This window comes from Eschrichtius robustus, chromosome 6 (assembly GCF_028021215.1).
Source record: "Eschrichtius robustus isolate mEscRob2 chromosome 6, mEscRob2.pri, whole genome shotgun sequence".
Taxonomy (NCBI): Eukaryota; Metazoa; Chordata; class Mammalia; order Artiodactyla; family Eschrichtiidae; genus Eschrichtius; species Eschrichtius robustus.
In genome coordinates, this window is record NC_090829.1 from 135688338 (window position 1) to 135714053 (window position 25716).

Consider the following 25716-nt stretch of genomic DNA (forward strand, 5'->3'; position numbering starts at 1 on the left):
GGCCAAAAAGCACATGAAAAGATGTTCAACCTCACTAATTATCAGAGAAATGCAAATCAAAACTACAGTGATGTATCACCTCACACTGGTCAGAATGGCCATCATCAAAAAGTCTACAGGGAATTCTCTGGCAAACCAGTGGTTAGCGCTCTGTGTGGCACAGGTTGGATCCCTGGTGGGGAATTCCCGCAAGCCACATGGCACAGCCAAAAAAAAAGCCTACAAACAATAAATACTGGAGAGGATGTGGAGAAAAGGGAACCCTCCTACACTGCTGGTGGGAATGTAAATGGACACAGCCACTACAGAGAACAGTATGGAGGCTCCTTAAAAAACTAAAAATAGAACTACCATATGATCTAGCAATCCCACTCCTGGGCATCTATCTAGAGAAAATCATAATAGAAAAGATACATGCACCCCCAATGTTCATTGCAGCACTATTTACAAAAGCCAAGACATGGAAGCAACCAAAATGTCCATTAACAGAGGAATGGATAAAGAAGATGTGGTACATATATACAATGGAATATTACTCAGTCATAAAAAAGAAAGAAATAATGCCATTTGCAGCAACATGGATGGGTCTAGAGATTGTCATACTGAGTGAAGTAAGTCAGACAGAGAAAGACAAATATCGTATGATATTTCTTATATGTGGAACCTAAAAAAAATGGTACAAATGAACTTACTTACAAAACAGAGTCGCAGATGTAAAAAACAAATTTATGGTTACCAAAGGGGAAACGTGGTGTAGAGGGATAAATCAGGAGCTTGGGCTAACGTACACACACTATTATATATAAGATAGATAACCAACAAGGACCTACTGTATAGCACAGGGAACTCTACTCAGTATTCTGTGATAACCTACATGAGAAAAGAAATGAAAAAGAATGAATATATGTATATGTATAACTGACCTGAAACTAACACAACGTTGTAAATCACCTCTACTCCAATAAAATTTTTTTAAAAATTATAAATCACTATGTTGTACCCCGAAACATATAATATTGTACATCATCTATACTGCAATTTTTAAAAAATTAATAAATAAGAAAGAAAAAGAAAGGCTGCGTCACTCCCTTGGTTTCCCTTTTTTCTCTGGATGGCTATTCTGGGACCCATTTGTAGATTCTTCTTTTCCTTCCTGAATTTATGTGCCTGTGTTCCTTAGTTCTCTATCATTCTCATTCCATACACTTTCCCTCTTAGGGACCTCATATGCATGCATGGATTCATTTAATAAAATATAAAGCTGATGACTACCAAATCTATTTTTCCAACTCAGACCTCTACATGCAACATTTACCTGCTAAAGCAGGTAATGTGTCTCAACATAAACTCATTGTCTTTTCCACCCTACTCTTCATTCCTCTTCTATTTTCTGTCTTGGTGATGGGCTCACCGTCAAGTCATTCTTCAAAGTGGAAACCTAGGAGTTATCCTTGTTGACAGAAATAATCAATAAACAGTCTATAACTGGAATAGAAAATAATTTTATTTGAGCCAAACTGAGGACTATTGCCTGGGAGACACAGATTCAAGAAGCACTTGAATTCTGTTCCGCTGGACTACAAAAAAGGGGAGGCTTATAAAAGCAAAACCCACAAAATTATATAAATTTGTCAAGAATTATAATTAGAACTGGCAAGAAGTAAGGGTGGTTGTGAAGCAAGGATTGGTTGGGGTCTGAAATGGTTGCATAGTTACAAGGGGAGACCTCGAGACCAGAAGGTTGCAGCTGGCAGCCGCTAACAGATATTGTTTTGAGAATGGCTGTTGGTGTCCTTGAGTCTGATACAGTGCAGAAAATTCAAGTTCTCAGTAATGCAAGAACATGTCTGAAACCACATCCACAATGGCCACCCAGTTCCATTTTGAATGGTTGAACTACAGCTACTCCATTTTGAGTTTTAAATGCATTCTTTTCTTTAATGGTTAAAGCAGATGTACAATGCATGTTCAATAAGCCACAAAACAGGCTGTTCTAGTTAGCATAAAGTTAAGCCAGAATGACTTCCCCATATCTCAACGTGTGAAAATTTCTTCCATCATCCTCAACTACAACCTCTTCCACAACTAATTAGCAAAAGATAGACGCTGCTGCCTAGTATTCACTAGCTCCTTACCTTATCCATGACTCCAATCCTACCTTAAAGGCCATCCCTTTTATCCTGGCCTAACCGCAACCATATTTTAAGAAATCTTTCAGTCTCCCACTGTTCTCTCTAACTCACTCTCCACACTGCTGCCAGAGTGTTTCTACTGGAAAATTGGATCAGGTTATTTCTCCTTTTAAAGAAATCCATTTATATATTCTCCATAGCCTTCAATTCCAAAATTAAACCTCTCAACTTAAAAAGGGTTTAAAAAAAGAAGAAAGAAAGAAAGAAAGAAAAGGAAAGAAGAGCTGCAAGTTCAGATGCATGTGAGATTTTGGTGGTGAGAAACTAAAGTCTGATCTGCGGTTGCTTGAATTTTCCAAGAAAGTAGGAGTTGAGTGGGACATCTGTTGAAAATGAGAAGTGGTGGGGCAGAGATTTGCAGTGAGTGCAGAAGGTTTTAAATGTCAGCCCAGTTGAGGTTAGACAAGAAAGTTTTGATTTTGGGGTCACATGATCCTTCAGAATAGCAGACCTAGATCTTCCCCCTGAGCCTTGCTGAAATAGAAAATACAAAAACCATAATGGCCAGGGGAAAAATTAGCCAATATTTATTGAACACCTTGTGCCAGATTCTGGTGTTGGGGTTCAGGGAGGGTCACCCCAAAATATGCTGATGGCATGTTGATTATTTTGAATTGAAGTTGTTTGAGAAGCAGTGGATGCAAGAAGAAAACGGACCCTCCTCTGTCCCCCTGAAAGCAGGAAATAAATCTTCCATGTGAAAGGTGCACTCCCTTGCATCTGGAAGTAGGACACCCTTATCACAAGAGATAGGGAATTCAGGCCCAAGAAGCCTATATAAACCAACTTTGTTACTTCTTTACTACCCCAACCCCAAACTCTGTTTAATATTTATTTATTTATTTGGCTGTGCCAGGTCTTAGCTGCAGCATGCAGGCTCTTAGTTGAGGCATGCAGGATCTAATTCCCTGACCAGGGATCGAACCCAGGACCCCTGTATTGGGAGCACAGAGTCTTAACCACTGGACTACCAGGGAAGTCCCCCAAACTTTGTTTAGATTCTGCACTAATTAAGCACCCAAAACTAAGTTTCTTTGTCCTGACAATTCCTCACAAATTTATTATTTCTTTATCAAAAAAGTATAAAAGCTGCCTGCTTTGGCCACTTCTTAGGGCCCATTTCTATGAGAACTCCATATATACAAGTTAAAATTTGTTTCTTTCCTCCTGTTAATCTGTCTAGTGTCACTTTTATTATTAGTCCAGCTGCAAGAACTCAAGAAGGGAGGGGAGGGGGAAATTCCCTCCTCCCTGACAGTTGGTAAGCCAGCCAGGAGACTGGCCAGACCCTTGCCACCCCAAGGCTGCTACAGCTGAGAGATCCTGAGACACCTGACAAAGGCCAGCAGAAGCTAAGATTTCTTATCACATCAGCCTCCCAGATCTCTGCCTGCAGGGTCTGGTTGAAGGGAAAGTGGTGGGAGTCCCTTTTCTCTCTCTCTCTATTTAGATTAGCAGGAGATTAGTTTTGGAGCTAGTTCCTTGTGACATAGAGCCTCTGGCATTTGGTAAATGAGTACTCTTGCTTTTTATTGATTCTGTCCTCCCAGATGGTCACTGTTTTTCTTTGTCTCTATCTGTTTTGTCATTTGTCATAAGGAGGAAGAACTATAGGGCAGAACACATGAGTAGGCCCTGTAAGCCTGCTGTTCAAGCAATAGTAGAAGTCTTCCCCCCCAGATTAATTGGTCTAAGGTCAAACTATACACTCAGAAGAATGGGGAACATCCAAAAGCCTTTGTTGAACGTTTTATACAAACTTTTCAAAGACACACCGCACTGAACCCAGAAGCCCCAAGAACACAGGAATCTCTTCATATCTGCTTTAGTGGGAAATTTTCTCCCTGTTATTAAAAACAGATTCAAAATAGTGTGGTCAGTTGGTCTGGGCAACCGCTAAGCTAATAATGGAAGCTGTAGCTCAATTCTTTGAAAATAGTTTGCAGGAATGCCAGGGGGGAAAAACAGTTAAAAGCAAGAGTTCTTGCTTTGCAACTGGAATCTTTAGAAAAACAAAAGCATGATTCTAAGAGCAACTCCACGCCCACTCAGAGCTCTTCCAGACAGTTGCAGATACTGTAAGAAATCCAGACATTGGAAGAAAAATTGTCCTGCACTTAAGAGAAAGGAAAGTTTAAGAAACAACCCCTCTAGGTCCCATTACTCCCAGGTTCATTTTTCTCCTCCTGACAGACAATTCCCCCTCAAATGACAGTGTCAGCGGATCCCCAGTTCAACCCCAAAAGCCTACCATTAAACTTAAAACAGAGGTTCCGAACTGGATTTCTTAATTGACACTGGTGAGATTTTCTCTACCATCTGCTCAGAGGATTTATCTCTACCTGTCACCTCTGAGTCTATTCAAGCAGCTGGAGTCTCTGGGCAGCCTACCTCATTGCCCATGTCTCAGCCCACCCTAATATCTTGAGGGCCTCTTAACACCTGTCATGCTTTTCTAGCTTCAAACTCCTCACCAGCAAGCCTTTTGCTACCTCCTTTGCAGCCTTAAAATTAGCTCTGGCTATACCTCCAGCTCTTGGCTTACCTCATTTTGACTAACCTTTTCATCCATACTGCCATGAAAATAATGGAATTACTGCAGGCATTATAGGACAGTCTTTTGCCTCTCAGATGAGTCCTATAGCATATTTCTCATGCCAGTTAGACACTGTAGCATTAGGTAAGGCCCCACACTTACATGTGGTGGCCACAGCTGCCACCTTGATTGACAAAGCCAGTACTCTAACAATAGGGTCTCCCATGCAACTTTCTGTTCCCCATGCTGTGTCTGCTATCTTGCGAGTTCACAGGATGCAGCATCTCCCTACATGGGCAACCAACCACCTATGAGCAGGCTCGCTTATTCATTCATTCATTCATTCATTCATTTATTGGTCACGCTGCATGGCATGCAGGATCTTAGTTCCCAGACCAGGGATCGAACCCACGCCCCCTGCAGTGGAAGCACGGAGTCCTAACCACTGGACCACCAAGGAAGTCCCCAGGCTCTTTTTTTTTTTTTAATAGATCTTTTTTGGAGTATAATTACTTCACAATACTGTGTTAGTTTCTGTTGCACAACAAAGTGAATCAGCCATATGCATACTCATGTCCCCATATCCCCTGCCTCTTGAGCCTCCCTCCCACCCTCCCTATCCCACCCCTCTAGGTCATCGCAAAGCACCACCCAGGCTCTTTTAATTAACCCTTCCGTCATCTTCCATCGTTGTAATACTCTAAATCCAGCTACTTCATGCCCCCTCCCTGGTGATGGAGAGCCTGAGTCCATTCCACATGATTGCCTTGAAACTACAAAAATGGTCTCAAAGCCACAAGAAGATCTCTCAGACATCCCTTCAGACAACCAAGGCTTACTTCTATTTTGTGATGGCTCTTATAAATGAAATTTTGAGAGAAACATAATAATTAGTTATGCCATGGGTTCCCCACATGAAACACCTGAGGCATAATCTTTGCCCACTGTCAAACCAGCCCAAGCTGCTGAACTTGTAGCTTTTACTAGAGCGTGTACATGAGAAAAAGGGAAAACCACCTCTCTTTTGCAGTCTGCCAAGCTGTTGGCTCAGTTTGGAAATCCCGTGGATTCTTAACCTCTGCAGGGACTCCTATTGCTAATGGGCATATAATTGCTGCCCTATTACGAGCTATCCACCTCCCTTCTAAAACTGCTACTGTTCACTGTTCAGCCCATACTGAGAAGACAGATTCTATACCTTTAGGGAACAATAGGGCTGGCAGAGCAAAACGGACCCCCTTATCCTTTCTCCAGCCAGTTTTTAAACCTGCCTTCATCCCTGACTGATATTATCAGGCAAATGTCCCACAATCTGAAAAAAAAACAAATAAAAATAAAATGGTACCAGACAATTATGAGATGGATTAGACATTGAGCCAAACGAATTTCCCGTAGCTCCTTTTCTTTTGACTTTTTGATTTGCACTTCTTTAATTAAAACAAAAAGTTTTAGTGCCCCCATCTTGGTTTGTAAATACTATTTCCCACTAAAAGAAGCCTGGGCCCCTTGGAGAAATGGTTGATTTCAGGGCTGGGGCAGGAAAAGTATAAAATGAGCCTAGAACATTTTATGCCCAAAGGTAAAGAAGTGCTCAAAAAAAAAAAAAAAAGATGGGATGTATCAAAAGAAACAGGAGCCAGCTTGAAATGGCTCCCCCTGGCCAAGACTGGGACAATTTGAGCACTAAAATAAAAAGGGTGAATAGCTGGAGTACAGGGGATTTTGGGAGCAGTAAAACTATTCTTTTTTTTTTTTAATAAATTTAATTATTTATTTATTTTTGGCCGCATTGGGTCTTCGTTGCTGCACGTGGGCTTTCTCTAGTTGCAGCGAGCGGGAGCTACTCTTCATTGTGGTGCACAGCCTTCTCATTGCAGTGGCTTCTCTTGTTGTGGAGCACGGGCTCTAGGTGTGCGGGCTTCAGTAGTTGTGGCACGTGGGGTCAGTAGTTGTGGCACATGGGCTTAGTTGCTCCACAGCATGGGATCTTCCCAGACCAGGGCTCGAACTTGCATCCCCTGCATTGGCAGGCAGATTCTTTTTTTTTTTTTTTTTGAGAAATTTCATGTAATGTCTGAAACATTTATATTAACATATTTCCATACAAATAACCCAATGAAAGTTTAGTATTAGTTGTTTTGTTTGTTTGTTTGTTTTTATACTGCAGGTCTTGTTAGTCATCAATTTTATACACATCAGTGTATACATGTCAATCCAAATCGCCCAATTCAGCACACCACCATCCCCACCCCACCGCAGTTTTCCTCCCTTGGTGTCCATATGTCTGTTCTCTACATGGCAGACAGATTCTTAACCACTGGAGCAGAACTATTCTGTATGATACTGTAGTGGTAGATTAATGACATTAACCATTTGGCAAAACCCATAGAACTATACAACACAAAGAGAGAACCCTAATGTAAACTATGCACTTTAGTTAATAATAACGTATCAGTATAGAATCATTAATTGTAACAAGTGCACCATACCATTGCAAGATATTAACAATAGGTGAAAGGTGGTGTGGGGGGGGGGGATGGAAGGGAATATATGGGAACTGTTTATACTTTCTGCTCAATTTTTCTATAAATCTAAAACTGCTCTAAAAAGTGAAGTCTATTAATTTAAAAAGTTTTTAAATAAATAAGGATTGGGACTTCCCCAGTGGCTTAGTGGTTAAGAATCCGCCTGCCAATGCAGGGGACACGGGTTCAAGCCCTGGTCCGGGAAGATTCCACATGCCTTGGAGCAACTAAGCCCGTGCACCACAACTACTGAGCCTGTGCTCTAGACCTCGCGTGCCGCAACTACTGAGCCCACGTGCCACAACTACTGAAGCCCGCGCGCCTAGAGCCCGTGCTCTGCAAGAGAAGCCACCACAATGAGAAGCCCACGCACGGCAACGAAGAGTAGCCTCTGCTCACCACAACCAGAGAAAGCCTGCACGCAGCAACGAAGACCCAACGCAGCCAAAAAATAAATAAAATTTTTAAAAAATCATTTTTAAAAATAAATAAATAAGGATCGTAATGAACTATAAACACTGAATAAAATAAGAATCTATGAATCCATACTGATAATAAATGGAAAGAAGAGAAAGCTCTCTCCTATAAATGCAGGTCAACCAATACCTGCATTTGGAGAGGCAGGGTTGAAATAGGAATTTCACAACTATCAGTGTAGACTGGTTCAGGCAGGCATCATTAATGGATGCTAATTCTAGATGTAAAAGTTTGATGAAAAGCTGGGTATTTGCAGCATCTTAGGGCATCTCTCCATAGATTATTGCAAGGAGACGAAGGACTACAGAGTGGAGACATTGGATTAACATCTTGATCATCTGTTCAAAATTAGCATCACCAGTGAGGGGCTAGGAACATGGTGTGCCTTCAGATGGAATATCTGAGAACACAACACAATTTATGCAGTATTCCAGCCAGGAATGCATAGTCTGATCCCAATCATGAAGAAACATCAGACAAGCCCAAATTGAAAAGCATTCTGTAAAATAATTCGCCTGTATAAAAAAAAAAAAAAAAAAAAAGTCGGTGTTGTGAAAGACCAAGGCCAGGTAACTGCTCCAGATTAAAGAAAGCTAAAGAAGTTCAGGGAGAAAGAAGTTTGTATGCATGCTTGTATGTGTAGACAGAGATGACACAATGACAAAGTATCAATTTGGTGAATCTGGGCAAAGGGTATGCAGGAGTTCTCTTACTATTTTTGCAACTTTTCTGTAAGTTTGAAATTATTTCTGTGGGAAGCATGCAGTCTTAGCCGGAGGTAACTCCTGGAGGAGACAGTATGTCTCTCACAAAAAGCAAAGCCCTTACCTTGGAATGCACTCTTTTTCCCAGGCCTGAGGAATGTAAAAGAGATCAGCAAAGCTATCTCAAGCCAGGAGACCTCAGGGAGCTGAGAGTCCTGGTTGTTCCTTATGGCTGGGGGCTGTGTGTGAGCCTGGTTAAGGGAAGATAATGTTCAAGGATAGTTGTTGTAAACTTGTTGACGTCCATCCGTGGTAGTGACTGAACTGAGACAATAAGCAATTCCATGGGATTATTGTCTAATAATGAGCTCCTCTTCTGTCTATATAAGATTCAGTAAATTCTAAATAAAGTGCCTTGCAACCATCAGTTGTCTTGGTCCTTCTGACCCCCATACTCACGGTGCTATTCAGTCCCTTACCCCTCTCCGTTGGGACCTGGAAGAGCCCCTGCGGTGGCCGGACCATCGCAATTTCAGAATAAAAAGTTTAAAAGAACATGTTTTATGGAAAAACTGCAAGCGTAACTGATGCCGAATTTCAGCCTCTGCACACTGGTGCTGGATGAAATCTTGGAGACAGAGTTTTGGGTGAAGTAGAAAGAAATAGCTTTATTGCTTTGCCTGGCAAAGGGGGCCACAGTGGGCTAAAGCCCTCAAGCCTGTGTATCCCGTCCTGCAGCGGGTAGTGAAGAGTCTTATAGTGTTCAGGGAGCAGGGTGTGATCAGCTTGTGGACATTCTTCTGATTGGTTGGTGGTGAGGTAATCGGGAGTCAACACTATCAACCTTCTGGTTCCAACCAGTCTGGGGTCTACATGCTTGTGGGCAGCATGCAGTTAACTTCTTCCACCTGGCGGGGGTTTCAGTATCTGCAAAACAGCTCAAAGGCTGTGGCTCAGAATATTATCTATAGCCCTTGAGAAGGAACTAAAGGTTCTTGACTCTGTTTAATGACTAAACTATTATTATTTTGCCTTGCTTGACTGCCTTCCTTTCTTTCTGCATTTTCTCCCTTCTCAGGTCAAACTTATTCTTTGACTAAAGTTTTTCTACAGACAAAAGGCAGGTGGAGGACATGGAGGGGTGGGAGTAGGGTCTATTCTGGGAAGGCCTGATAGGGTCCTGCTCAGTTATATAACCTCTGATGGATCATTTTGACTTGAATAAAGGGGGTGAGGGGGAGGTTCTAGGTTAAGGTTACAGAGCTAGCACCACACAGGAAATTAATTCATGTTTCATCCAGAGACAAACTATCACAGCAAACAAGTTGAAACTGAAGTGCACAAAGTACTACAGGGTGTCACGCCTGTGGTAATTTTTTAAAATTCAATCCAATTTTATTAAGATACAATCCAATCTTTACAATTATTGTATTAAGATGGGAAAAACTATGAAAGTCTTCTGTGCCATTCAACTGGTTTTACAAAATATATTTACTGACCTTTTCTTTAATAAGTGTAAAACATTAGCATGTCATGTAGCAATACTGAAAAACAAAACAAAGCATTTAATCCATTAAAATTGCTTTTATTGTGAACAAATGAAAATCAAAAGAAACTATACAGGTATTCAGTATATATAATTCTTGCATTTTAAAATAGATTTGGAGGACTTCCCTGGTGGCGCAGTGGTTAAGAATCTGCCTGCCAATGCAGGGGACATGGGTTCGAGCCCTGGTCCGGGAAGATCCCACATGCTGCGGAGCAACTGAGCCTGTGCTCCACAGCTACTGAGCCTGTGCTCTAGAGCCCACGAGCCACAACTACTGAGCCCACGTGCCAAAACTACTGAAGCCCGCATGGCTACAGCCCGTGCTCCGCAACAAGAGAAGTCACCGCAATGAGAAGCCCACTCACCCCAACGAAGAGTAGTCCCCCCCTCGCCGCAACTAGAGAAAGCCCGCGCGCAGCAACGAAGCCCCAACGCAGTCAAAAATAAATAAATTTTAATAAAATAAAATATATTTGGAAATATTTCCATTTGAATGTGATTTTTGTTGCCAAAAATGCTATGTGCATCTAAAAAACCTCGAGCTGCCCACCAAAGTGGAGGGAAATTTTTCAACATATTTTAAAATATTTCGAAAGAAATGTTTCAGTCCATGAAATACTTTGGGCCCATTGTTCTATTCCAACTAGTTTGCAAGAACAACTTTTGGACGGCAGGAAATAAAAACTTTAATGAAAACCATAAGCCGTTGTCAAGGCTTTTAATGAGAGTATGATTAATAAGTGCAATCAGGAACTTCCTTCTTCCATTTAGAGCCACATATTCTCATCTGGTATTTTTCCATCTATGACCTCAATGGAAGCAAGACACTGACATACTCAGAACCAAACCTAAAATTCTATGAATCACAAAGTAATAATCCAAGGTTTTTAAAAATGAGGGCTAACAACTGGACAGATTTACTAAAAATCATTGTTCACTTGAAATGGGTGAATTTCATGGTATTCAAATTATACCTCAGTTGTTTATAAGGCAATATTCAAGCACATAGTTCTTTACCAAAACTCGTTTGACTTTATAATTGAGCATTAAATTTAGTTCTTATAATTAACAGCTACGCCTTTGACTACTTATTTCATCTTTCGTCCTTTACATTTTCCCTTTTGTGTATTTTTATAATGTACATAATCTATTATTAACGTACTTAAATAACCATTGAATAATGGACTCAAATTATTTACTGATAAGGGCAGACGATCAAAAGAGCTTAGAGACCTCTGTTCCGGACACCACCCCCAAGGCCCGGACGCCGTCACGACCCTCTCCAAGGGACCCGTGCTGCCCCCGGCCAGATCGCTCGGAAAACGGGAGCTCAACGTGTCTAGGCTTAACTCTGGACACGCCTACCCTTCGCGGCCTGACCCGCTCGGAAGCTTCCTCATTGCTTTCTCCCTTAATCCCCAAGCCTCCCCAACACCGCTTTCCCAGGCTCCCTTGTCCGCTACCCGGGCTGGGGAGGGCGAGGGACGAGAGCGCCCGACAGTGGCCTCCGGCTGCTACTAGCGGGAAGTGGGGGGGAGGCGAGGAGGACCGGGGAGCGGAGGCCAGGCCGCGAGGCTTGCGCAGACGCACTGGCAAAGTTCCGCGTTCCCGCCCGGGTCAAGGCCTCCGGTTAGACGCGGTCTTCCCGGAACCCGAGGGTGCACCGCGAGCGTGCAGTCTCGGGCCGGAAAGAGGGGTCAGAGAGACGGCAGCGGAGGCTGTACAGCCCACCAGTGTCCGACGCGCGTGCGCGGACGCTGGCACGCGTGCAGAAGGGACGGCGCGTGCGCGGGAGTCGGTGGGCAGAGGGGTGGGGCGACGCGGAGGTGGGCTCGGCGAGTTTGGGGCGCCGGCCCGGGGCCAGCCAGTGCGCCCAACTTTCTTTCGCGCCGCCTCGCCCTACCTGCGGTGGCAGAAGATGTGACTGGAGGGCTGCCGGCGGCCCGCGGACGATGCTCGCGCTCCTGGGCGCGACGACCCTGATGCTGGTCGCTGGGGCGCCGTGGGTGTTGCCCGCAGCCTCAGGTGAGAGATGGGGGTCCATGGGTCGGGGGCTGGGCGCGAGGCTGGACAGCGGCGGCGTGGGAAACCTCGGACCCGGGAGGGACAGAGGTCCTCTCTGGGAGACCTCTGGTTGTCCGTGGTCGCAGCGCTCACATTGAAACCGACTTGGGCTCGAAAATCAAACGAGAGAAAGTGATGTTCAAGATCCTTCCACACCGCTTGCTTGGGGGCGCCCTCCTCGCCATCCCTTCGGCCCTGTGCCTGTTCCCTGGGCTCCTACCCCGCGGGGCTGGGTGTGGGAGAGCTTTGTTGTCGAGTTTGTTTCCGTCCGGAAATTCCGGCAGCTCGACTGGACTTTTTAATAATAAATAAGACTTTAGCCACGAGCTATGTGCTGCTGTTTCCTCAATTTAGTAAACAGTTACTTGGTCCCATGTGGGAGGGGGATAAGGTTTGCAAGCATTTCTCTGCCCTCAGGATTCGTACAATCTAATCAAAAATAATAATAATAAAAGAAAAATACAAAGGCTGGGAGCCACCAAGCTAATTTGCTGCCTTTCTTAACTTAGCTGGGATGCATGGAGGAATGGCAGCTATCATACGGTTGACTTTGTAGTGAGAAGGGGAACTCGGTGTCCCCCTTTGTCTTTGGAGGCCCAAAGACAAACAGGGCCTAGCAGCTGAGAGCAGGAATCCAGGAGTTGGTGAGGCTGCCTCGTGGGCTTAAGATACCTGTTTGTTTAGAAAAGCATATCCTTATTTTCTGGGGTACATGGTATCCTATCTATCTTGTCCTAAAAAATAAAACAGCCAGTTAGTTATTTTACCAGCATAATGGGTTTCTTCCAGAATACCAGAGGAATTGCAATTTGGGACAAGCAAGTTAGGTCAAAAACCTTAGGCAAGTCCAACAACAAAAAGAGAAGAAGGTTACTTTATAGAGAAAAAGGAGGAAGTTGGGTGGGGCTGTTTTGAGAGTAAGTCCATTGGAGGAAAGCAAGAGTTCAGGATGGTGCTGCTTTTCCCATTGGCTGGGCTTGTTGCTGGTAGAGGAGAATTCTTCCTCCTGGGGTCTGGAATTGATGGTGAGTGAAAGTGCATGAAGGCTCCAGCTTCTGGCCTCCTGACTTCATTTTAAATGATGTTTCCTTTATTCTGTTTCACACCTATTTCTCAAACTCTTCCACATACATAGTATATAGTATATGGGTACTAGGGTCCTGGTGTAACCCCTGGTAATTTCTTTGGAGTCTTTTGTTCATGAAAATTTTGCCTTAAACTCATGTTTGCTTTCGTATAAAAAGTCTTTCCCCAGAATTTTCATGTAAAATTAACATTCCAGGAGGTTGTTCATTAAGATCACAATTTTAATCTAGATTAGAGGAGAGCTAAAATAAACTTCATACACAAGTGGCATTTATTGTCCTCTTAACTATGTACCAGGCACTACTCTTAGTGTTTTAAAGATATGAACTCATTCAGCTTTCAGAACAAAGCTAGGCACTGTTATCCTAATTTTACAGAGGAGTGGACTGAGACCATATAGCTAGCCAGTGCTTTAGGAGGAAATCAAACCCTGAGAATCTGGCCTCAAAGCCCTGGGGCCTAAGGCTAGACTTTTTCTAAAGGTCACACAATTTAGTTCTTGATTATCCACCTATATGTTAAGGGCTTAGTTATCTTTCAATTAACTAATCTACTTTTTTCTCAAAGGAATAGCAGTGTTGAAAACTAAATGAAATGTTAACCCTAACTTGAGATCATAATGTTGCTCTATGTTTCAAAATCTTCAAACTGTTCATACTTTCAAACCTAGTAAATGCAACTCTGGGATCCTAGTCTAAGAAAACTATCCAAAATATGGGAGGAAATTTATATTTGTATAGATGTATGTGTCTGGATTTATGTCAGACTTAAAAATATAGTAAACCATGGGACTTCCCTGGTGGCGCAGTGGATAAGACTCTGCACTCCCAGTGCAGGGGGCCCGGGTTCAATCCCTGGTCAGGGAACTAGATCCCACATGCATGCCGCAACTAAGAGTTTGCGTGCCACAACTAAGGAGCCCACGTGCCGCAACTAAGGAGCCCATGTGTTCCAACTAAGGAGCTGGTGAGCCGCAACTAAGGAACCCATGAGCCACAACTAAGGAGCCCACCTGCCGCAACTAAGACCCAGCGCAACCAAATAAATAAATACTAAAAATGTATATATATAATAAACCATTTCTAGTCATCAATATGAATGTGAAGGGTTGAAGCAACCAATTTTATAAATAGAAATATTGGATTAAGTACCCTTTTATATACTTTACATGCTAAATGTTGAAATAAACTGTTATCAAAGGGATATTGCTAATACTAATAGAACAAAATCTATGAACTCTAAAATCCTATTTAATAACTATTTCCAAGTCCCTGTCCATTTATCAGTCAATTATTTGTTTGTCTCCCAAATGCCAAGATGCCTCTAACTCCAGGGTCTCCTTCCTTAGTAGCAGAAGGATTTCATCTCTGAGGAAATACCTGGCTGTACCCCAGGTATCAAATTGCTGCATCCTATCTCAGGGCCCAGAATTACTAGAATTAGAATATTCTGGGCTGGAGACTACAGATGCCATCAGGCCTTTTGTTAACCCCATAAACGCAGTCACTGTCCTCTGGCTGCACAGAATCTCTAAAATTCCAACAACTGGGATGGGGATTAAGTTTAGAGTGGGACACGGGGAAGTAATTCTATTCGGTGATGAAGTCTCGGAGAATAGGAGTGTAAAATAGAAAAATGTGGATGAGGAGACTCAATGAGTACCTCCCCAAATTAAAAAGAAAAGTCAGAAAATGTTTCCTCAGATGTCTCCTCTTTTTTTGACTCCATACCATAATATCTCTAACTGGAAAGTAGAGGCAGCAATCCCAATAAAAAAAAGTTCTATACAAGGACCCCTGTAGTAGAAAGTCTGTGAGGAGATAACATCCTTGTCCTGAAGCAGAAGTAAAGGCTAGAAATGTTGTAGGGAAAAGAGTAAACTTAAAAGCTGGTCTTTTAAAAATTGTAATTTATCATCATGAAAGATCAGTCCTTTGTGATATGGAAAAAGTTCCTATGAACTCAGCGTTAGTCTGAGGACTCTGAAAAATGCAGGTTAAGTGTGAAGCTGTATATACCTTGCCTTAAGGAACTTCCAGTCTGGTTGGAGGTTGTGTTTAACATAAAGAAGCAATTTTTTTTTAATAAATGTATTTATTTTATTTATTTATTTTTGGCTGCGTTGGGTCTTCGTTGCTATGCGCAGGCTTTCTCTAGTTGCAGTGAGCAGGGGCTACTCTTTGTTGCGGTGCGCGGGCTTCTCATTGCAGTGGCTTCTCTTGTTGCGGAGCACGGGCTCTAGGCGCGCGGGCTTCAGTAGTTGTGGTGTTCAGTAAGTTTCAGGTGTTCTTGCAGAGTCATTAGCATATTTATATTGTTTGCCCAATTCAAAAGTTTATGGTTCCACCTGGTGAGGACGTGTGTCAAGGCCAACCTCCTTAATGGCCTCCTGCCTCCATTAAAAAACCCCTTGACATAAATAACTCCATGTTATTTCACATTTCACACCTGGAAGAGAGCTCTAACCAGAACCTGACCATGCTGGCACTCTGGTCACAGACTTCCAGCCCCAGAACTGTGAGAAAATGATTTCAGTTGTTTACCACCCAGTCTATGGTATTTTGTTATGGCAGCCCGAGCTAAGACAAGGGGTCTTGATCTCTGGCTATGACAATGTGTATAAGAGAGCTCATAAAACAGTTGTTAGGAACTGAACTGAATAAGTTGCCTGGCCTCTGTCTGACAGATGATCCTCTCACTTTATGGAGATGTTTTACGGAACAGCAAGAGTCACATTTTGAAAAGCCTGTGCTTGTACTGTCAGAACATAATCTCCCCGCATGAACTAAGTCCCGGATAATGCATTTCCTGTTTTACAGTCACTCAGAAGTTGCTAGTCAGCGTTGCTGGTGGCAGAACCGTATTGCCACATGGCGGGGGTACAATTCCAGACACAAGTAAAGAAATTTGATGTTTTAACCCACTTGAAAAGCCTTACTGGGAGCAAATTAATGACTTCTCTGGGGCCTTGTGAATTGTTGAGACAGCTCTGGGGGCCTTCATTCCTTCCATCAAAGATTCCCAGTGATGCTCAGACCCAGGCTGGGAACCCTCAGCTCTCAGACGGTTCAACCAAGGGCTCCTCCTGTCCGTGTGCCCTGTGGAGGCCTGCCTGGGAACCCCTCTTCTTGGGAGCTTCATGAGTTTCCCATTGCTGCTGTAACAAATTATCACAAACTTTATGGCTTAAAATAAAAATATATTATTTTGGGCTTCCCTGGTGGTGCAGTTGTTAAGAATCTGCCTGCCAATGAAGGGGACATGGGTTCGAGCCCTGGTCCGGGAAGATCCCACATGCCACGGAGCAACTAAGCCTGTGCACCACAACTACTGAGCCTGCACTCTAGAGCCCGTGAGCCACAGCTACTGAAGCCCGCACGCCTAGAATGCATGCTCTGCAACAAGAGAAGCCACTGCAATGAGAAGCCCGTGCACCGCAAGGAAGGGTAGCCCCCGCTTGCCGCAACTAGAGAAAACCCGGAGATAGCCTCATCCACCAGAGGGCAGAGAGCAGAAGCAACAAGAACTATAATCCTGTAGCCTGTGGAACAAAAACCACATTCACAGAAAGGTAGACAAGATGAAAAGGGAGAGAGCTATGTACCAGATGAAGGAACAAAATAAAACCCCAGAAAAACAACTAAATGAAGTGGAGATAGGCAACCTTCCAGAAAAAGAATTCAGAATAATGATAGTGAAGATGATCCAGGACCTCGGAAAAGAATGGAGGCAAAGATCGAGAAGATGCAAGAACTGTTTAACAAAGATCTAGAAGAATTAAAGAACTAACAAACAGAGATGAATGATACAAAAACTGAAATGAAAAATACACTAGAAGGAATCAATAGCAGAATAACTGAGGCAGAAGAATGGATAAGTGACCTGGAAGACAGAATGGTGGAATTCACTGCTGCAGAAGAGAATAAAGAAAAAAGAATGAAAAGAAATGAAGACAGCCTAAGAGACCTCTGGGACAACATTAAACGCAACAACATTTGCATTATAGGGGTCCCAGAAGGAGAAGAGAGAGAGAAAGGACCCGAGAAAATATTTGAAGAGATTATAGTCGAAAACTTCCCTAACATGGGAAAGGAAATAGCCACCCAAGTCCAGGAAGTGCAGAGAGTCCCGTACAGGATAAACCCAAGGAGAAACAGGCCGAGACACATAGTAATCAAAGTGGCAAAAATTAAAGACAAAGAAAAATTATTGAAAGCAGCAAGGGAAAAATGACAAATAACATACAAGGGAACTCCCATAAGGTTAACAGCTGATTTCTCAGCAGAAACTCTACAAGCTAGAAGGGAGTGGCATGATATACTTAAAGTGATGAAAGGGAAGAATCTACAACCAAGATTACTCTACCCAGCAAGCATCTCATTCAGATTTCTTGCAGAAATCAAAAGCTTTACAGACAAGCAAAAGCTAAGAGAATTCAGCACCACCAAACCAGCTCTACAACAAATGCTAAAGGAAATTCTCTAAGTGGGAAACACAAGAGAAGAAAAGGACCTACAAAAACAAACCCAAAACAATTAAGAAAATGGTAATAGAAACATACATCTCGATAATTACCTTAAACATGAATGGATTAAATGCTCCAACCAAAAGACACAGGCTCGCTGAATGGATACAAAAACAAGACCCATACATATGCTGTCTACAAGAGACCCACTTCAGACCTAGGGACACATACAGACTGAAAGTGAGGGGATGGAAAAAGATATTCCATGCAAATGGAAATCAAAAGAAAGCTGGAGTAGCAATACTCATACCAGACAAAATACTTTAAAATAAAGACTGTTACAAGAGACAAAGAAGGACACTACATAATGACCAAGGGATCAATCCAAGAAGAAGATATAACAATTATAACTATATATGCACCCAAGATAGGAGCACCTCAATACATAAGGCAACTGCTAACAGTTATAAAAGAGGAAATTGACAGTAACACAATAATAGTGGGGGACTTTAACACCTCACTTACACCAATGGACAGATCTTCCAAACAGAAAATTAATAAGGAAACACAAGCTTTAAATGACACAATAGACCAGATAGATTTAATTGATATTTATAGGACATTCCATCCAAAAACAGCAGATTGCACTTTCTTCTCAAGTGCGCACGGAACATTCTCCAGGATAGATCACATCTTGGGTCACAAATCAAGCCTTGGTAAATTTAAGAAAACTGAAATCGTATCAAGTATCTTTTCTGACCACAACACTATGAGACTAGATATCAATTACAGGAAAAAATCTGTAAAAAAACCAAACACATGGAGGCTAAACAGAATAAAATACCTAGGAATAAACCTACCTAGGGAGACAAAAGACCTGTATGCAGAAAACTATAAGACACTGATGAAAGAAATTAAAGATGGTACCAACAGATGGAGAGATATGCCATGTTCTTGGATTGGAAGAATCAATGTTGTGAAAATGACTATACTACCCAAAGCAATCTACAGATTCAATGCAATCCCTATCAAATTACCAATGGCATTTTGTACAGAACTAGAACAAAAAGTCTTAAAATTTGTATGGAGACACAAAAGACCCTGAATAGCCAAGCAGTCTTGAGGGAAAAAAATGAGCTGGAGGAATCAGACTCCCTGACTTCAGATTATACTACAAAGCTACAGTAATCAAGACAATATGGTACTGGCACAAAACCAGAAATATAGATCAATGGAACAGGAGAGAGAGCCCAGAGATAAACCCACACGCCTATGGTCAGCTAATCTATGACAAAGGAGGCAAGGATATACAACGGAGAAAAGACAGTCTCTTCAATAAGTGGTGCTGGGAAAACTGGACAGCTACATGTAAAAGAATGAAATTAGAACACTCCCTAACACCATACACAAAAATAAACTCCAAATGGATTAGAGACCTAAATGTAAGACCGGACACTATAAAACTCTTAGAGGAAAACATAGGAAGAACACTCTTTGACATAAATCACAGCAAGGTCTTTTTTGATCCACCTCCTAGAGTAATGGAAATAAAAACAAAAATAAACAAATGGGACCTAATGAAACTTCAAAGCTTTTGCACAGCAAAGGAAACCATAAACAAGACGAAAAGACAACCCTCAGAATGGGAGAATATATTTGCAAACGAATCAATGGACAAAGGATTAATCTCCAAAATATATAAACAGCTCATGCAGCTCAATATTAAAAAAACAACAATCCAATCCAAAAATGGGCAGAAGACCTAAATAGCATTTCTCCAAAGAAGACATACAGATGGCCAAGAAGCACACGAAAAGCTGCTCAACATCACTAATTATTAGAGAAATGCAAATCAAAACTACAATGAGGTATCACCTCACACCAGTTAGAATGGGCATCATCAGAAAATCTACAAACAACAAATGCTGGAGAGGGCGTGGAGAAAAGGGAACCCTCTTGCACTGTTGGTGGGAATGTAAATTGATACAGCCACTACGGAGAACAGTATGGAGGTTCCTTAAAAAACTAAAAATAGAATTACCATATGATCCAGCAATCCCACTACTGGGCATATACCCAGAGAAAACCATAATTCAAAAAGACACATGCACCCCAATGTTCATTGCAGCACTATTTACAAGAGCCAGGTCATGGAAGCAACCTAAATGCCCATCGACAGATGAATGGATAAAGAAGATGTGGTACATATATACAATGGAATATTACTCAGCCATAAAAAGGAACGAAATTGGGTCATTTGTAGGGACGTGGATGGATCTAGAGACTGTCATACAGAGTGAAGTAAGTCAGTCAGAAAGAGAAAAACAAATATCGTATATTAATGCATATATGTGGAACCTAGAAAAATGATACAGATGAACTGGTTTGCAGGGCAGAAATTGAGACGCAGATGTAGAGAACAGATGTATGGACACCAAGGGGGGAAAGCAGCGGGGGTGGGGGAGTGGGTGGTGGTGTGATGAATTGGGAGATTGGGATTGTCATGTATACACTAATATGTATAAAATGGATAACTAATAAGAACCTGCTGTGTAAAAAAAATAAAATGAAATTCAAAAAAACAAAACAAAACAAAAAAACCCGCATGCAGCAACGAAGAAAAAAAAATTTATATTTATTATCTTACAGTCTAGAGCCAGAAGTCCAAAATAGGTTGACAGGGCTGCCTTACTTCTGGAGGCTCTAGGGAAGAATCTAGTGTCCTTGCCTTTTCCTGCTTCTAGAGGCTGCCTGAATTCCTAGACTTGTGGACCCTTCCTCTATCTTTAAAGCCGACAATGTAGTGCCTTCAACATTTCTTTCTCCAATCTCTGCTTCTGTCATCACATCTCTTTTTCTTTTTTTAAAATTTGAGGGAGTTCCCTGGTGGTCTAGTGGTTAGGATTCTGGGCTTTCACTGCTGGGGCCCAATTCAGTCCCTGGTCAGGGAACTGAGAGATCCCACAAGCCTAGCCGTGTGGCCAAAAATTTAAAAAAATTTTTTTTCATTAAAAAAATATATTTGAGATATAATTGATACATAACATTATATTAGTTTCAGGTGTACAACATAATATTCAATATTTGTATATATTGCAAAATGATCTCTACAGTAAGTCTAGTTAACATCCGTCACCACAGAGTTACAGAATTTTTTCCTTGTGATGAGAAGTTTTAAGATCTGCTCTCTTAGCAACTTTTAAGTCTGCAATACAGTATTATTAACTATAGTCACCATGCTGTACATTATATAATCAGGACTTAATTATTTTATAACTGGATGTTTGTACCTTCTGACCACCTTCACACATTTCACCCCACCCTCTGCCTCTGAAAACCACCAATCTGTTCTCTGTATTTATGAGTTCAGTTTTTTCTTTCTTTCTTCCTTTTTTCCTTTTTTTTCTTTTTAGATTCCATATATAAGTGAGATCATATGGTAATCGTCTTTCTCTGTTGGACTTATTTCACTTAACATTGTACCCTCAAGGCCCATCCATGTTGTCACACATGGCAGGATTTCCTTCATTTTTTATGGCTGAATAATATTCCGTTGTATATATACTGTGTTTTCTTTATCCATTCATCCATCAATGGTCACATCTTCTTTTCTGACACTCCTGCCCCCTCATTCCCTTATAAGGACCCTTATGATTACATTGGGCCCACATATATAATCGAGGACAATCTCCCCATCTCAATATCTTTAATCTAATCACACCCGCAAAGTCCATTTTGTCAAGTAAGGTAACATATTCACAGGTTTTGGGGATTAGGATGTGGACACCTTCAGGGGCCGTTATTGAGCACACCAGAGGGGCTGCACGGAATGACACCAGACAGGTGGGTAGCTGCTCTTAGCACCTCTGCTTTGGGCTCTTGCACCAATTCAGCCTTGCATGCCCCCTCACCCAGCACACCCACACCTCTAAATCCTGGCATCCCCAGGCTGGCCACTACACCAACACTCCCTCTCTCTCAAAATCTGAAAGCTGTGGACCTTGCAGGGCTCTGCCTCCTAAGACTGGCATTCACCCTTTTCTTGTTAAACTCAGTGCACCGTTAACTTGGTGGGTGTAAAAGCCTACCTTAAAAAAAGAAGGGATAGAAGAATTAGCTTCGTTTTCTAGAGCTTGGGGTTACAGCAGGTGAGGGTGGAAAGGATTGGCTGCATTTCTCCAGTAATCTGTATATACTCATTTGTGAAATAGGCTATGACTTTCTGTTTGCAAAAGGGCATTCTTTGGGCCATGATGTGGGTAGTGCTGGCCAGTCATTAGGTAAGTCATTAGGGGACAGTAAGTCCCCTACGTACGGACCTTCAAGTTGCAAACTTTCAAAGATGTGAATGTGCGTTCGCATGTCCAATCACGTAAGTTAGTTCATGTGTCTGGTGTACATTGTCGCGTGTGTGCATCCTCTACAAGTGGTTGTGCTTTTGTGTACTTTACAGTACTGTGTATAGAGTACAGTAGTACAGTATCTTTATTTCAAGCCCAGGATGTCTGGAAGCAAGCGTAAATGCAGTGGATATACAGCCAACTGTGTTATTTGTGTACCTAGGCTAACTTTGTTGGACTTAACGAACAAATTGGACTTACAAATGTGCTCTCGGAATGGAACTCGTTCGTATGTAGGGGACTTACTGTACTGGTAGGGAAGAGAAAGCATTACTGGGAACAGCAGGCTTCTTCATTTAATTCCTTCCTCAACACTAACAATTCTTTCTGGGTACACACTCCCCTTGAAAAGGCTCGTGCCAGAGTTGAGACTTCCAGGAAAAGCTGGTGTTTGATGTAATAATGCCAGTCACCTGGATCAGCACATTGGCTTAGCTTGGGCAGGACCTATGAAACATCAGCTGATTTCTAGAACTCAGTAAGAAAAAAAAAATTCCATACCTCATTCTGTAGAGTTTTAAGGCAGCCTAGAATAATAAATACACTGTATGGCGGTGTATACCATACGCATGTTTTTGTTGTTGTTGAAGTGTAGTTGACTTACAATATTGTGTTAGTTTCAGGTGTACAGCAAAGTGATTCGGTTATACACATATATATGTATCTATCTATCTATACATATATATTCTATTCTTTTCCATTATAGTTTATTACAAGATATTGAATATAGTTCCCTGAGCTATACAGTAAATCCTTGTTGCTTACCTATTTTATATATGGTAGTGTGCATCTGTTAATCCCATGCTCTCAAAGTATCCCTCCCCCATATGCAAGTATTTTTTTTCTTTATAAATTTATTTATTTATTTATTTTTGGCTGTGTTGGGTCTTTGTTTGCTGCGCACGGGCTTTCCCTAGTTGCAGCGAGTGGGGGCTCCTCTTCATTGTGGTGCGCGCGCTTCTCATTGCGGTGGCTTCTCTTGTTGCGGAGCACGGGCTCTAGGCGTGTGGGCTTCAGTAGTTGTGGCACGCAGGCTCAGTAGTTGTGGCTTGCGGGCTCTAGAGAGCAGGCTCAGTAGTTATGGCGCACAGGCTTAGTTGCTCTGCGGCATGTGGGATCTTCCCAGACCAGGGCTCAAACCCGTGTCCCCTGCATTGGCAGGTGGATTCTTAACCACTGCGCCACCAGCAAAGTCCCAAAGAAGCAATTTTTTAAAAGACAACTTCAGTCAGCAAGTTTTGGGAGCCTGTTAGATGTCGGGTACTGTGCTGAGTACATCTACTTTAGTGTGAAGTTGAGTGGTGCAGATTCATGATGCAATGTGTAAAGAAAGAGCAAGGTTGGCATGAACTGCAGTATTTGAGGAAGGTTTTCTGTTAGGGGGCAAACTTGAGCTGGGTCTTGGAGGATTTGGGCGGTCAGAGAGGAAGAGAAACGCTATTTGGAGGGGCCAAAAAGGAAAAATCAGAAGAGAGGGCATCCAACTGGTGGAAGATTTGTACTAGAAGTATAAGAAATAAAGGGCAAAAAAAAAAAAAAAAAATAGAAATGGCAAGGGGGGGTTATAAATTAGGAGTATGGGAGTAACTGATACAAACTACTATACATAAAATAAGCAACAAGGATTTACTGTATAACACAGGGAACTATATTCAGTATCTTGTGATAACCTAAAATGGAAAATAATCTGCAACATGTATATATAAAACTCAATCACTTTGCTGTACACCTGAAGCTAACACAATATTGTAAATCAACTACACTTCAGTTTTTTAAAAAAGCATAAGAAATAAAATAGGTCTCTAGATGGAAGTCCTTAAAAATAAACAGAAGGGTTCAGACTTGATACGTTCAGTGGTCAAGAACTTTTCAGGTTCCTGTAGGGCTTGGGTGACGTGATAAACTTATATATCGCTATCGATTTTGTTATGTGAATGTTTGGTTCCTATGAATAGTTGTCAGCTCTGAAACCACATCTGTTCAGCTCTCTATCAGAGTATATCCCTCTCTGAACATAGTATGCGAAACCAAATTGAGGCTGTTAAACAGTCCAACCCTGTATCCTTTACGTCAGTATCACTTCTAAGACCAAAGAAAAATACTACTTTTATACAGAGACTTTTTTTTTCCAATTAAAAGACAATGCTTACCTTTTTATGATTTATTTTTTCCACCTTTATTGAGATATAATTGATATATAATGTTTGCTTTTTATAGGTTTTAAAAACTCAACCATTTTCCAACTCTCTCGAATGCAGAGATAGAAATAATTAGCAGCCTCCCCATGCTGAGAGCAAGCACTAGGTTTTTTTAGATTTTTTTATATGCTTAACTTTTATATTTTATATTTAAATGTATTCATTCTCCAATCAGTGATGTGAAGGATAACATTTTAAAATATATAAAATATCTTTAGTATGTGTATATGTATGTATGTGTAACTGTCTTCTTTCTTATTGCCTTGACAGGGGGAACAAATCTAAAATCGCCTGAAAATGGCAGGGTCTGCATCATTGATGACAACTTTATCCTGAAGTGGAACAGCAACAGTGAGTCTGTCAGGAATGTGACTTTTTCAGCAGAGTATAAAATGTACGTTACTCTACTTATTGATTTGCTGAATAATTTTTACCATTTCAACACCATAAATTTTTTTTTCAGATTTCGGAAACATTTGGTTTTTCCATTTTTTTAAAGAAAATGTATGGCTATTTTGCATAACACTTATAACTTCATTTCTACAAATAGAGACTCAGTCAAATTCATCCTTGGGTATTGAAACAAGAGATTTTGGGGACGAGGCTAGCAGACAACTTCTGTAGTCCACAGCCATACCTTCTCTGTTCTGTATGCTCCAACTTCTTTAAATATAAATTAGGGGCTGACCCAGAGCATACCTTGAGGATATGGGAGAGTGCCCCTAAAGGCCTAGCCACGGTCTTGGAATAGGCTTCTGTGGTCAGGCTTTCCTCTTGCCTCCATCATACACAAAGTTTTAATTCTAGATACACTTTATAAACATCAGTATATTGGACCCTGCCTTCCCACAGACTCAGTGTTTCTGGTGTTTCTGCCTCTTCCCTAGTGCTAACTTTCTACTTGACGATTGCCAAGAGGATAGGCAGACAGGGAGTTGCGGAAGAAGGGATTACAGAAGGAAATGCCGCTCAGGAAGTATAGTACTTTGCTTTGGGTTCTGGGGCCCTGTCTGCTAACCATGATCCCTGTCCAAGAAAGAGCAGGCAGGGAATCAGGCAGTGAAGAAACAGGGTGTAGGACCTCTAGAACCAGGATTCCACCACTTCAGCCACAGCCCGGTTGTTCTCCCAGTTGATGGTTAGTAATTTGTGCCTGTGTGTATATACAGTTGACCCTTGAACAATGGCGGGGGTTAGGGATGGTCACCCCACCCTACCCCCGTCCCGTGCAGTCGGAAATCTGAGTATAACTTTACAGTAGGCCCTCCGTAATCTGCGGTTACGCATCTGTGGATTCAACCAACCCTAGATCGTGTAGTGCTGTAACACGTATTTATTGAAAGAAATCTGCGTGTAAGTGGGCTCACACAGTTCAAACCCGTGTTGCTCAAGGGTCAACCATATATATGTATACACATACACACACACACACACATATGTGGGTTTTCTCAGAACTGATAATTTAACAGTTTTCATCTTTAGAGATTTTCTTTAAATTGAACTCTGAGTTTTGTTACCAA

At 41.8% G+C, this 25716-nt stretch overlaps 1 protein-coding gene across 1 annotated transcript in view; it reads left to right on the plus strand.

Moving 5' to 3' along the window:
- The first annotated feature begins 11586 nt into the window (after positions 1–11586).
- Positions 11587–25716, plus strand: part of IFNAR1 (interferon alpha and beta receptor subunit 1) — a 33305-nt gene continuing 19175 nt past the window's right edge. Inside the window, exons 1-2 of the mRNA XM_068546989.1 lie at positions 11587–12008; positions 24467–24590. Of these exons, the coding sequence (XP_068403090.1) occupies positions 11936–12008; positions 24467–24590 (197 nt within the window). The 5' untranslated portion in view covers positions 11587–11935. The remainder of the gene's footprint in view (positions 12009–24466; positions 24591–25716) is intronic.